Source organism: Pelodiscus sinensis, chromosome 15 (genome assembly GCF_049634645.1).
Source record: "Pelodiscus sinensis isolate JC-2024 chromosome 15, ASM4963464v1, whole genome shotgun sequence".
Lineage (NCBI taxonomy): Eukaryota > Metazoa > Chordata > Testudines > Trionychidae > Pelodiscus > Pelodiscus sinensis.
The window spans coordinates 29,176,672-29,191,887 of record NC_134725.1 but is presented as its reverse complement, the minus strand read 5'-3'; the positions used below and the strand labels follow the sequence as shown (position 1 = coordinate 29,191,887).

At 40.5% G+C, this 15,216-nt stretch overlaps 1 protein-coding gene across 1 annotated transcript in view; it reads left to right on the top strand.

Moving 5' to 3' along the window:
* The window catches only part of TMEM132B (transmembrane protein 132B), a 548,756-nt gene that overhangs the window by 161,085 nt on the left and 372,455 nt on the right, over positions 1–15,216 (top strand). Inside the window, exon 2 of the mRNA XM_075898470.1 lies at positions 3,017–3,905. Within this exon, the coding sequence (XP_075754585.1) occupies positions 3,017–3,905 (889 nt within the window). The remainder of the gene's footprint in view (positions 1–3,016; positions 3,906–15,216) is intronic.

Below are 15,216 nucleotides of genomic sequence, written 5' to 3'. Positions count from 1 at the left end.
TTGCCTTCAGATGTAGCCAGATAGATCTGCAGTGAGTTCATCGAAGGCACGTGTCTGAAATTTGACTTGTCGTCAAAGAAACAAACAATACTCCCCCACTGCTTTCACAAGAACAAAGTTCACTGGCAGCTACTGAAATCTGCAATTTCAGTTTCTGCCATGGCATGTCTTGCTGTGTCAAGGTACTCTATAAATAGCAGGACCATAATGGAGCTGCTAAAACATTCCTTGGTAACTAGGCTAGGCTTTAGAACTACCGATCATTGGAAACTGTTTTTTTCTGAATTTCCTACTCTAAGTAAGACATGATGAACCCTGCAATATGATTATCAAAGAGATTTCTTGTTAGGCACAGGAATGACACTATTTATACTGTGGTAGTCAACCCAGAAAGCACCAATAGGCCCTGAAATGTTTTTTGCTTTCCAATTCCGTAGCAATCATAAGGGTCTACTGTCACTCCTGCTTGATCTCCTCTTGTTTTCACTGAGCTGTCTCATTAGTTGACTCTGCAGATTCCCTGTATTCTCCAGGCTGCCTTTGGCATTCCTCCCCCACCTTCTGATGGTTGCCTGGCTATCCCATCTGGCATGACTGACAGACAGCTGCAAATCCTCTGTTAGGCTACCTTGCATATTGGCATCTGTTGCCCATGACCCCATATTGCTTCTCCTTGGGTTGGTGCCTTTTCCTTTGTTGCCTGCCTCTCTTGCTCTATCCCACACTACTTTAGAACCCCTCCAAATCCTATCATCTCCCACATCTGCTTTTGCACCCAGCCTAGCCTGTGAGTTCTCATTGAAGACTATTTTCTTCATGCGCTGCATGCCTCAGGGAACAGCTTGACTACCCCTTGGTTCACCCCCTAAGGAAGAGAAATGCAGAAGTGAAATGGTTAATATTCCTTTTCTTGTCCCCAAGATGACTGACAACAGAAGAGCTAGATTGTGACTCTGGCTGTGCTCCCCACAGGAGCTGCTAGGATTTCCCCCAACTTCTCTGGCACAGGCTTCCCTCTTGTGCATCATGTATGTAGCTGGGAAGGGATGGGCTGGTTTACCATGGGAAATAATCCATTCTCTGTGTACTTTTGGGTGGCTGGCCTATGCTGTTTCCTGTGCCATTGTGACCACAATGCTATTTTTAGAAACTAGTTGAATCAAAGCTGGCTTGGGTGTGTTATGAGTGCTATTGTCATATCTCCCAACTGCAGTGTAGAAGTGTCCTCTGAGTCCCAATACGGCTTCAGAGCAGCACAACTCCCCTGTCCCTTACTTGGAATTTGTAGCAAAGCCACAGTTAAACCCATAGTGTTGCTATATAGATATATATATATTGCACTCCTGGTAGTATTTCAGTTAAATAGTGTGCATGAAAGTGGAGGAGAGGATGCTCTTCTTAAATGTCGTGTTTTGCTAATGAATGTTGTTATGTTTTCATACTTTCTTGTACCTTCAGAGGAAAAGTGATTTGGTGACAACAGTAAAAAAAAATTAAAATACAAAAAAAAAATGAAGAAATGTTATAATAAATTAGGAGAGGGATTTAAATAAGCAACAGGGAAACATCAAGCAAACAAAAATAACTGAGTGGAATTTTAAAAGAGAACAAGAATGCAGCAAAGTCAAGGGCAAATAGATGTTGAAATTTGCCTTATAACATATCTTCAAGAAATGTAGCCTTGTTAAAGACATAGCTTGAAAGGGCAGCTTAAATATTACAGCTCTTATTGATGCTAAATTTTGGCTGACAGTATCTGAGTCATCTCTCATGTATCAGGTGTAATTGTTGCTGTCACTGTAACATTGTGCACTTTCTGTAAACTAAAAATGACAAACATTAAATTTGCACCTTGAGATTTAGATATGGACTTCAAGAGGTCTGACCTTAGAAACTGTTATTGTTCCTGCTATTTCTTCACATTATAGAGCTGCTTAATACGTATTTAATAAGTTGGAATTCTGTTTGTTTTTGGTATGATTCCCAGAGAAGCAACTTTTACTGCACTTTTGCCATGAAACAAAAAATGTTAATATAGAACACATTATTATCCCCCTTTTAGTATTAGAATCCATTTGGATTATACTTCACTATTCATTAAAGATGAACCCAAATCAAGACCTTGTAGTCTATGTCTCTTCCTGTCTCCCTCCTCCCCCTTCACTCCTGGAATGTTTTGTGGTAGGAAAAAAAATGGGATTAGAGCTGGGCAGAGGCAATTTATGACAACTTGCAGGGATTTAAAATTTTGTTTTCCTTCCTCACTGGAACAAAACCAAACCCTTTGGAAAAATATTTTGAAATTGAATTATGTCAGAGTATCTGTTTTTTTATAGAAAAGGTCAGGCTTTTTCTCCCTAGATCTGAGAGACCATTCCACTGAAGCCTCCCTGAGAATTCACAAATGTGAATATTTCAATTGTAAAAAGTGTTTCATCAAAATACTTCAAACCAGTTCTAAATGGAACCCATATCTGAACAGCTCCTAGTCATAATCTGTAAAACCAAATCAGCACTGATGCAGATTTGCAATCCCTAAATATTCTGACTTTTCCTGTTTAGAGAGATTAGTCAAAACATAAATCTTTTATTAACTGCTCATTCCCCAAACTGTGGTAATTTCCCCAAACTGCAGTAGTTGTACATTGATCATAGATCTGCAGAACTCATGAGTTTGATATAGTAGTGCAAACTTAAAATCCAACTAATAGGATTTTGCAGAACCCAGACTCTCTTCTACTAGTGCCTGATCCAGAACTGACTTGGCTACAGTTGGCTTTGGATCAAGGCCTTAGGACAAACTTTATATGGGGCACTATAGGAATAATGGAATGATAAATATCGGCATGGTAGGCTAGTAGAGAGCAATGCTACCTGCACGGTGACAATATTTAAATGCTTTGTAATGGTGACAAACAATAATGAGTAACTTGAAATAATAGCTTCTGAGGAGAACTGAAGAAAAATTGCTAAGTAAATATTATAATTTTTTTTTCTTTTTTCATTTGGCTTGCAGTGGTGGAAAACCGAGGAGGAGTCATGGACAGCACACAGAGATTTTCAAACCTGCCGGTATATCTTCCCATGAACTATCACATCTCCAGTGCTGATGTTTCTTTTTTCCTCAAAGAAGCCAATCAAGATATCATGAGGAACTCCAGTTTGCAGGCTAGGGTAGAGTCATTCTTTATATACAAAGCCAATCAGCAACCTGTAGTAAATGCCACTTATGGACCTTTTTCAGTAGAACAAGCTATTCCTGAGGATCTCATGCTGACTTCTTCTCCTTTTGGCTTTGCTAATGAATTCACATTTAATTGGAAATTAAAATCACACATAATTGACAGCTCAGTATATTCCAACAGGCCTAAAGTGCAAGCCTTGTTCTATATTGCAGGAAAGGACTGGGAGGACTACGATTCTGCAGAGAGATTACCCTGTGTGAAGATGTTTGCTTTCTTGGAGACTAGAGAAGCTGTGGCCAGCTGTAGGTTGGGAGGTCATCTAGGGTTATGTGTTGCAGAACTGGAATTAGCTCCAAGTTGGTTCAGCTCACCTCCACCATTGGTTTTGGAGCATGAGCAAACTGCAGCCTTGTTGGAAGGCATTACAGTGGAGCTCTTCTATAAGATGTATGCAACAGATGGGGAGTGTTCTCCCAAGGAAGTCAAATGGGAAAACAACATACAGGCAGGTCAAGATACTGCACACAAGGCTTTGCCATCTGTGGAGAGGATTGGTAGCATCATTGTTTATCCAACTCAAGACAAACTAAAACAGTCTTCCCTGAGGCTGGATGAGAATATCATAATCCACTTACCGCTCAACCCTGTCAAGGAAGGTGACATTGTAACCTTTTATGTCTCCCTTACCGGTGACTCCCTAGAAGATCAGTTTACATTAAGGTAAGTGTTCTTTAAAATAATAATCCAGTAAATAGCAGGTGCTGAGTGTATCACAGGTATAGATCCACTGATTTTCAATGGCTGAGAAAGGATGTCAAGATTTTGCCTACAGCTTGGAGAGGAGGGGGTGGGATTATAAGTGCTCTTTAAGCATCAGTGATTATAATAGGATTTGATATCAGGAAGCTGACTTTGAAGTCTGTGTCATTAATATTTGTATGACTTTCTTATAAAATGTGTCATTGATTATGACTAGTTTAAGTGACTTTGCTTCTTCTCATTATACCTCCTGTAGGCCAGACAGAATGATTGACTATGGCTCTCCATTTTGCTAGAGAAATATTTATATTTTTCCTGGCTTTGATGTAGCTTTAATCCATCTACTCTTATGGAAGCTGTTATCATAATACATGAACACCTCCAAAGTTTTTATTCGTTACTTCTCACAACACTCCAACAGGGTAGGGTAATGTTATACCCATGCTCAGCCACTGCTTAGTACCTTTACGGACCCTGGGAAATTGTCCCCATTAACACCCCCACCCTTTTACCTCTGTTGGTGGGCCTGCCCATGTTTTTACAGATAGGGAATTGAGACACAGAGATTAAGAGTCTGACCACACTATCCTGACATTCATATTATAGGGAATGCAAATAGTAAAGCATACCAAAATGCTGAACTGTAAATCCCTGCAGTTACTGTGGGAATGAACTAAACTGAAAGCATTATCCTAGTTTGCATTATTATAGTCTGCAAGGTAGAGACCTTTTAGTTTGTGCCTGCAGCATCCGCTTGGGGGAGTGACAGTGCAGCACTTTGGTCTGCTGTGCTATTTATATGCCCTGTAGTCTGAACTGCATGACATGGAAATCTGTGGCAGAACAAGGATTTGGAACCAAATTTTATGAGTCCCAATTCAGTGTTTTTAAGAAGAAGACCAACCATCCCTCCTCCCGTGGTAGTATTTTATTTATTTTCAAGATTAGATAGGTATATGCGTGTAGTATGGCACTTTCCTATTTAATAGCAAAGGAGAAAACTGGGGAACCCCCCCCCCCCACACACACCTAAAGTGTGTTTTCTTCATATACCTTTCAAAATTGGAATCAATTTCTTTTCTTGTGAATAGAAATTATTAGAAAATGCAAAATCTTTTTTGTAAACATTTTAGTGCTAACTCCCCCCTCCTTTTTTTTTGGCTGAAATGTTGTAATTTTTGAAAATTTCCACTCAGTTTTATCAGAGAACTGTTGAGTTGCATAGTATCTTGATTTCTGGCATTCTTAACCAACATGTGGGTTAGTGCTGTATATTTATTCCTATGCCTTTAACTGCTTGTGTTGGTTAACAGCTACACAGAGATATAAACTCAGAGAAATAGGAGCCAGACTCGGGAAACAGAAAAGGCCAAGAGGTAATTGGAAAGTGTCAGACTCAGAGAGTGTTAAACACACGGGAGGGGAGGAGATGCAATACACACTGGCAGCTTAGATACATTTTTACTCCTCACGTTTAAGTCTAAAAAGATGGGGGCACTAAATGACAGAAGCATTCTATCCGTGACAAAGATGCAAAGTGAATGAATAGAAAACCTTATGCCAACAGCTTTCTTCTTCCAAACCTTTTGTCACACTGTCTGGATTGGCTCATGCCTGTGAGTGCCTACCTCAGGGAAGACTGTCAAAAAAAGGGCAGACGTCCAAATGGGTGGAGTGTTCTATCATATATATTTTACCAAGCCAGTAATACACATCAGCTCCTGGGACACTATAACACTGGTCCTATGGAGTCACAGACATTTCCCTTGAACTCTCCCGTCTAGTGTGTCACCCAGACACTAGTGACAAATGGTTATTTGCACCAAAAATCACACCCTATTCATGTTGCTTCCAGTCCAACGATACTTACCCCAGACTAGTTGGTACCTGGATCTTACACCAAATATGTCTGTATACAATCCTGTGATAAACTACCTAAAGGCTTGTTTAACTAGGAAAAAGAAATGAATTATTTACAAATGAAAGTATGTGAACATATTGTCATCGAATGTATTTTCTAAATCTTGACCGACAGAAGAGTAGTGATCTGTTGATTCAAAGTATCTTATAGGTGTTACCCAGGTGGTAACTCATCTTTGGTTTTAGCTTGGGATTTCTAGTTCTGTCAAGAGTTCCAACAGCAAAGAGCTGGAAAAAAATTTCCTGTTGCTTTTTTTATTTCCTTTTTTCCACTTCCTTGCACATATCATTTACCAAGGTGCGGTCATTTAGCAACCCTTTGTATTGCAATGTTCCTTATGGGGGAAGAGGGGAGGATGATTCCCCTGTTTGAGTTCACAAGGTCAGTCCAAATGTTTTTAAAGTTATAAAACAAAATGTCCATATTTTCTCATAGCCTGGTATAGCCATGTTGCAAATGAGATTAATGCATGCATCAATCTACAAGCAGTCCAGAGTCCAAACACAAAATACATTCTTAAAAACCTAATACCTGCTTTGAGCAAAACTAACCAGCAGGTCAACTAGCCTGGTCTCCAGCGATGGGTTTGTTATTTCTTAGCTAGTGCCTATAGTCTTGGCAAGAGCTGACACCTGGTTTGCCAGCACCACACACTTTACAAACATTACACATTAAACATAATGTAATATGCTTATTATGAAACATGGATACTGCAGTCAGAATTTGTCAGTGTCTATTGTAATATATACAGAGTGAATGATCATCTCCATCTCGCTGGGTTAAAAATGTGTAACAGATATACATTCTCATTTTTCAGCACCTACAATGACCACTAAATGCTTACGGTCAGGAAGAAACTTCCCATGCAAGCAAGTCAGTCTATAATTGTTCAGTTTTAGGTTTCTTGAATCTTCCTCTAATGCATACAGTACTGGTTAATGGTCAGTTGTGGAGAAAGGAGAAAGTAGACGAGAGAGACCAATATCATGGTGTCAGATAGTGTCCTGTGTTCCTATGAATCCACCCAAACAATGGGAGATATAGAGGAACTAAGGGTGCGTCTAGAAGCAGGCTTTTTGTGTGGGAAAACCACCATTTTCCCAAAAAACCGTCACTTACATCCATAGTGCTATTGTGTTCTTTCGAAAGAAACTCAAAAGTTTTTTCCGACATTAGTAAACCGCATTCTATGAGGAGAGGAAGAATGCCTTTTCCGAAAGAGCTCTTTCAGAAAAAGGTGCAAGTGGACATGGAAGAGAGAGATTTTTCGAAAGAAGAGGCCTCCAGGAAAAAGCATGGGTGCCCTGGTAGCCACTCCATCCATAGTAATCACAACTTAAATGCAAGATAGCATCCATTCAGTGTGGGCTCTATCTTTCGAAAAAGCAGATAGCTTTTTTGATGTGCTTTGGCAATGTGGACGCACTCTTTTGGAAGAAGTTTTTTCAGAAGATCTCTTCTGAAAAACCTTCTTTCGGAAGAAGCCTGCAGTCTAGATGTACCCAAAATGAAAGAGATCTAAGTAATTTGCCCAAGACTGCAGTGGGTGTCCATGTTACCACTGAAAATCTTGCATCCCAGTTTTGTATTCAGCCTGTAAAACCAAAGTGGAAACACCCCCAAAAATTAGACACTACTCAAAATCTTGTCTGGGTAGTCATTTCTTTCCTTGTGTTGTCATTTCCTCTGCAGCTAAAGAAACAATCTGTGTTTTGTTTCAGGAAGCTAAATGTTAAAGGTAAGAGGCAGAATTAAGATCAGTTACCAGTTCACTGATACTCCTAGATACAAAGAGCAGAGGCAGTTGTTGGTATGAGTGTTTCAGATGACAGTCACTCTTCGCCTATGGAGAATTTATTCAACTAAAGTTTAGATAGTTAGCAGGGAATTATGCTGAGGGAAATAAAATCACTATTGCTACTACATCTAATTTTTTACAATTTTCCTCTGTAGGCTGTCCCTGTTTTTCAGACCATTAGTAATGACCATAAAAACCCAGAAGGTTGTTATACCTATAATTTCTGTGTCTTTTCACCAGTGAAAAATATATCTAAGTGAACATGCTTACCTTGGGGAAATATGTTTTTGCCCAGTATAACCAATTGTTTTAAATTGTGTCTGTAATATGCAATGGAATGTATTCCATTCTAGCTCATATGAAACTATAGATCAAAAATCAAATCATTCTTAAGGTTTTCACTGTGATGCAAACTTCATTGCTATGACTGTATGCAAAAAGAATGGATGTGTGCAGTTTTATGTGCCTTTTTAGTATTTCATGCACTATGTTGTGCACTGTTTGATTTTGTGCTGAATTTTGTACAAGTAAATACTGGATTTCAGGCCATAGAAAGAGTCTGTTTCTGCTTTTTGGATCTTAATCTATCTCTGGAATTACAAGCTTAACAGCTTCTTGGCAAATGGTGAGGGAAACAAATCATAGTTTGATGATGGAGGTTGTTGTTTTTTGCAACAGTATCAAGAAAGTCGTTCAGGGAATGTATCTGTTTTAGAAAGCATTCAAAATTTATCCGTCATACAGAATCAAATGTTAACCAGCTTCAGCCTGGAAAACTAAAACCTGTTACCTTGCAATTGGCACCTAAATCTCTCTTAGCAGTGATGCCTCTACGGGTCCCTGGGCAAGATGAGGTGGGAACTCTGCTCCACACTCCGAGAAGGGGCGGGGCCTTAGGCAGAAGGAGAGGGGATGGGGGCAGCAGCCCTTCACACTGCCCGGAGTGCAATGCCTCTCCCCCTAAAGCCACCTGGAGCACATGGTATGGTGTGGTGCTCCAGCAGCAAATTCAAGGGCCCTGTGCTCTGGCCATTGCTGCTGCCAGAGTTGCAGAGCAACTTTCCCTTCTGGCCCCTGTCGGTGGGTCTGTCTATTAGCATTGTAGACTCAATTTGCCAACCCCAGGTCCTTTATCAGCATGTACACATTTTACATTTTCCACTGAATGTGTCCTGTTAAGAAGTCCGTGTTTCAAAGCTGGTCTCTGTGCATCCAACAACAATTTCTTTTCCACACAACCCTGGAAGAACTATTCACTTTTGGAACCTGTTCCTGTGTATTAATGATTGCCGCTCAGCCTGAGTGGGACACAATATGCTCCTTTCAGTCGTTCACCAGTAATATATTTTTGTCCTTTTTTTATGTCATGGATGCTAGATCTGAGTAATAGGAATAACCTACGGCTTTATAATAGTCTCTTAAGATTGATTAAAAGCTTCAGCTTGGCTTTGACCATCAATCAGTCTCTGTAGACATTTATTGCTTTATATACTGCAAAGTAGACTTTTGAGGCTATCTCTGACTTGAAAGACAGAGAGACACACATCCATACAAACTGACACAGTCATGTTGAATCTCAGAAAACATAGAACTTTGGAAGTTGGGCTCAAAGGCCATCCTTTTAGCCATTGACTTGGGTTCCATAAGAAGCTGTCTATGCAATATGTTGCTGGTGTTGTGCACGTTCCATAATGGTGACACCAACTAGTTCCATAATGTTGGTTAAAGCCTATGTGTAACCCACACACCTACTGGGTATGGCTCACTGTCCCGTGTAGTGGCACTGAGACCACTTACAGAGAGAGAAAGAGAGAGAGAGAGAATGAGTGTGCTCAACAACCTTTGCTATCAGCCAGCTGGCTTTTAGCTCAAGTTGTGGAGGCTCATCCACAGAGGTCCAGTTCAGTTCTGCCTGCTGGTGTTACGTATGCATTCAGTTAAGCTGCTTTAAAACCTCTGTGTAGGAATAATTTCTAAATCAGAATTAAATTTGCTTTAAAAGGTAGGCTGTACTTCACACAGGAATTATGTTGGGTAAATTCTGTGGCCTGTGTTATGCAGGAAGTCAGTCTACATCTGGGGAGACAAAAGCCTCGCCGGGACCCTGGGCAAAGTAGGGGGCCCAGCTCTGGGCTTCCAGAAAGGGTGGGGCCTTGGGCAGAAGGGCAGGGCCGGGGCAGGCAACCCACAGCACCATATGGAGCACGGTGAGCTCTCCCCCTCCCGAAGTCCTCAGAGCCTCCCAGAGTGCACCACTGGTGCGCTGGCAGTGACTTAAAGGGCCTGAAGATCTGGCTGCCACCACTGTGACAGTAGCAGCAGCAGCAGTAGCTGGGAACCTCATGCCCATTTGAACTGCCACATCCCAGGACAGTTGTGCCTTTTGGCCCTCCGTCCGTTTGGCAGGCCTGGACTAGATGATCAGAATGCTCCCATCTGGTGCCTATTAACTTTAAACAGTTAGAAGAACCCTGCAGAGGTGGTAAGAACATTGGTACAAAAATGATAGGCCATATTTTCTCTTCTGATGCACGTGACTCCAATGGATATTTACTTTATGTTTACAGTAAGTAATATGTATGGATTAGTGTATAATAAATATATGAACAGTGAGGAAAAATGGAACCTATGACAGAGGAAAATATCTTTATTTTAATAAAAAGAGTCTCCTGATATAAATGGAGGTATTATATAAAAATGAGAAAGGATAGAATTATTCTTAACTGAAAAGACAGACACAGCTGGAGATGGTTTTAACATTTTTTTCCTGGAGTATATAGTTATTTTCCCACTATCTTGGTACAGCAAAGACATTTGAAAGAAAAATGCAAACATTTTTGTGTCAAGGAGTATTTAATGGAGATAATGGATAATCACTTCTTGGTTACAAGAAAATAAGCTATGACTTTGTTTATAATAACTTGAGTAGACTCAGTGCTATGTTCCAAATCTGTTTTAATTGTAAGAATAGAGAAATAAAGCACGGCTGAGTACTAACAGCAATTCGCTGAGTTCACGGATAAAATATAGGGTAGTTAGCATACACTATATGTGTGTAATATGAAAGACCCATCATTCTTTAATCTTTTGTCAAAATGGAACAGAGACTGGAGATATTCCAATAATAATAGGAGGGGACAGACATGTAATGAATCCTATACTAGACAGATGAAAGATGCTGTAGGTGAGGGAATATACAGAAGCAGTCATCACTATCAGGAATATACAGAAGCTACAAACATAAGCAGATATTTGGTGCCTCAGCGGTATAAAGGAGAGGGATTATGTAGTTTTTTTCTCTGTGCTACACTCTGCATATCACAACAGTGTAAATTACTTTTTGATTTTGGATGCATTAGTCCAAGGTGAAACACAGAAGTGTTAGCATTTACTAATCACTCTTGCTACCAGAAATGATAGAAAGAATTTTATATTAATAAACATAAATCCATACAGATAGAGTTAAATGTCTGCCTACTAAGGGGGGAAAATCACACAAGACATTAAAATAGACTTTGCAAGAATTCTTTGTTAATAATGAAAGATCTGTAGAGAAAAAAATGGCATTCTAGAAGGCCATAAAAGAATCAGTAAGAAGCAGTCTCCTGCCAATAGCTGTTGAGAGCAAAAAAGGGAAACAAAACAGAAGGTTTTAGACCTTGAAACATACACAGGAAACAAGAGACTACAGAAAATTGTGAACATAGCACAGTGAGTAGTGGGAACTAGCCGAAGATGGCCTTCGTAACTTAAAATGAAATAATTATGAATCAAGTAGCAGAGCTGCACAACTAAAATGCCTAGTAATTAAAGCCCAAGAGATAAGTTAGTATAAAAATCCAGCATCGGGGGTGGGGAGGAGGGGGAGGGAGATGGAGTTCGGGAAGGGAAAGGACCCTTCTCAAATTTATCGGAAAGGTTCTCTCTGTTAATAAATAATCCCAAAATTTAAATTATTACTGGAGACCATTATGGGAGACTTGGGAACACTTGAAAAAAATTCTAAAAAAGTAAGATATACTAAGTCAATATCAACACAAATCGTATTATGATGAACTGCGTGAGTATACCTGCACAACTACACTAAAAGAACATTATGATGGTTGCAAAGTCAAGCATTCAAAAGGTAGTAAATGCCAAGCTCTGAAGACAATTATTTCAGTGTGTCAGATATGGGTGTCATTGTATTGGAGTGACTCACAGATTTTTCCTGTTTTCGAGATGGGGAACTTACATATGGAGATACCAGGATGAAAAGGTTCCACTAATTTTGGCTGTCCAATTTGAAATATCTAGGACTTGATTTAACAGGAAAGGTAGCATTATACAACACTTTCTGTGTTCAAAACCCAGCTCCTATTGCAGCTGGTTGCAGCTGTGAGTGATCAGCACTCTTGCAGATCAGACCCCACATAATTAGAGACAGCTTGTGAAAAATGTAGGGTATGTGACGTACTTCAGTATCACATAGGATCTTTGAGACAGAGGATGAGATCAAATTTAGTGCTCCAGGACAGCAATGAACTGCCTAGCATGCTGCCCCAACTTCCTTCAGTCCCCTGCTTCTTGCTGTTTTCCAAGAAATGTAAGATAATTTATCCATTAAACACTTTATCACAAACTTTAGAGAGACATATAGTCAATGAAATTATTTCACTCAAGATTCATTTAAATGTTAATATCCCCTTTAATCTACTAATCAAAAACTATAATACCAAACAGTAATTGTCCGTTTACATGGCTAACATCTAATCTAACAAGCTATAAATAAAGTCTCAGGAGAGTAGCTATGTTAGTCTGTAAGGATACATCTACTCTGCAGTGCTATTTCGGGAGACCTATATATGTGGTATAGCTATTCTTTTGAGCATGCCCATTATTTCAAAATATAATGGGCTCCCTATTCTGACATCCTTGTAAACCTCATTCCATTGGGAGTAAGGGATGTTTCAGAATAGCGATTTATTTCAAAATAAGTCCTATGTAGACAGTGCCAAATTTAGAAATAAGCTGCTTCAAAATAACATCGAAATAAGATACGCATATTGCTCAAATTGCGTAACTTATTTCAACCTACGGTGCAGTGTAGATGAACCCTAATTGTAAAAACAAAAAGGAGTTTTGTGGGACCTTAGAGACTAACAGGTTTATTAGAACATAAATTTTCGTGGGTAAAATCTACTTTATCAGAAGTTGGAGTAGAAATTACAGAGGCAGCTACTTGTCAACAAAAGAAGTTACTTGTGAAATGTAGGAGCAGAACCAGGACCTCGAGGCTTATCAAGTCAGAGTGGATGTGTGTTATTTGCAGCATTTGATGCAGAGCTGTGAATAGCAAGAGAGGAGAAATTGCCTTTGTAGTGCATTAACCTAAGATGCATATTCAATCCTAAATTGATTGTACTGAATTTGCAAATGAACTCCAGTTCAGCTGTATCCCATACTAATCTACAAGAGATGTGAGGTTTAGGATTTGGAACACCTGCCATATGAGAAGAGATTAATAAAATTGGGACTTTTTGATGTTTCATCTTAGAAAAGAGCTGAAAGAGGGGATACGACAGAGATCTGTAAAGTCATGACTGGTGTGAAGAAAGTGAATAAGGAACAGTTATTTACTTGTTTCCATAACACAAAAATGAATGCTCATCAAATGAAATTAATAGGTAGCAGGTTTCTTCACCAGTGCACACTCTGTGGAACTTCGACAGAGGATGTTATGAAGTCCAAGACTAGAACAGAGTTAAAAAAAGAGCTAGATAAATTCATGGAGGCTAGCTCCATCAATGGCTGTTAGCCAGGATGAGTAAGAATGATGTCCCATGTCTCTGTTTGTCAGAAGGTTGTTGACAGGGAAGAAGTCACTCGATCATTATGTGTTCTGTTCTTTCACTGGACACTCTCAGAAGACAGAATACTGGGCAAGATGGACCTTTGGTCTGACCCAGCATTTTTCTTATGTTCTTAAGATGATTGTGGGTCACTTAGCCCGCAGAATGCTTAACTCTTTCTGGCTATTTGTTATACAGGCAGTCCCCGGGTTACGTACAAGATAGGGACTGTAGGTTTGTTCTTAAGTTGAATCTGTATGTAAGTCAGAACTGGCGTCCAGATTCAGCCGCTGTTGAAACTGACCGCCAGTTCTGACTTACATACAGAATCAACTTAAGAACCCCAAGCGTCCCCAAGTCAGCTGCTGCTGAAACTGATCAGCAGCTGATTCCAGGAAGCCCGGGGCAGAGCAACTCTTTGCAACCCTTTGCAAAGCCTTGGGGAAGCTGGCAGCGGAGCAGCCCAGGTGCGCCTGGGGTGCCTCGCTGCCCGAGCCCCCCCCTCCGCAGCTTTGCAAAGCCGCGGGGAAGCCGGCAGCGGAGCAGTCCAGGCGCGCCTGGGCTGCCTCACTGCCCGAGCCCCCCCGCAGCTTTGCAAAGCTGTGGGGGGGGGGCGGGGGGCGGGGCTCGGGCAGCCCAGGCGCGCCTCGGCTGCCCGAGCCCCTCCGCGGCTTTGCTCTGCGTCTTCCTGGTCTGCAGACCAGGGTGACGCAGAGAAAGCCCCAGAGTACACGGGCGGCAGGACCGCGAGGTCCCGCAGTCCATGTACTCTGGGGCAGCCCCGTTCATAACTGCCTGTCGGGGACTGCCTGTACTTGGCATAAGATTTATTGCAGTTATATAACTATTGTATCAATCATGGTTTTTATGGTCCTTTATAATCAAATAATTTCACAGAGAGGCTCAAGCATTCTTAGAGAGGATGGAATCTTAAGATTTACACAGTTGCCTAATTAAACAACTTTTAACATCCCTACCAAAATCTACGCTCTGCTGAGAATATGCAAAGTGTGATTTTTTTAAATGGTTATAACTTGGATAATTTTGGGGAGATTTTAATGAGGAGAGCAAAAAACCATCTTTGACACAAAAGCCAACTACTACCCACTTTCAAATCCTCCTGCAAGAGCTGTTCAAAGAGTTTGCTATATTTTTTAAAATATGGGCAAAAATTTGTTCCCCATCCTTGCTTTGTTCTCTGAAATGTCTGAAGCTATTGACTGAAATTTTCCAAAAAAGTTCAGCCTGAGGCAGGCACTCAAGATGGAAAATTTAAGCCTGAATAACTAAAGGATGGCAAAATGTAAGCATCTGAAAACAGGGTTTCATAATGGGAAGTAACTGTTGGAACCCTTTGCATGTTGAAGAAGAGTTAGAGAGCATTGTACGGTAGTGTGTTTTTATCCATGCTGATGATATGATGTACATACTAGTCCCTCCCATAATATATCTTATATACAACTAGAAGATTTATCTGGCATTGCTCAGTTTATTAATACACTTAATTTTTGTTTTTAGAAAATTAAATGAAAATGTCCATGCTTCATTTGAATCATTGATCTGGGGCTGGGAATGAGGGATTTAGTATGCAGGCTGCACCAGGAGAGAGAACAACCCCAGCAGCTTAGGGCCAGGTGAGAAGCACTTCTCCATGGCCACTGCAGCTTCAGTGGGTACAGCCAAGGAAGGGGTGCATGTCCTCTGGCCGGGGCAGGCCCAGGT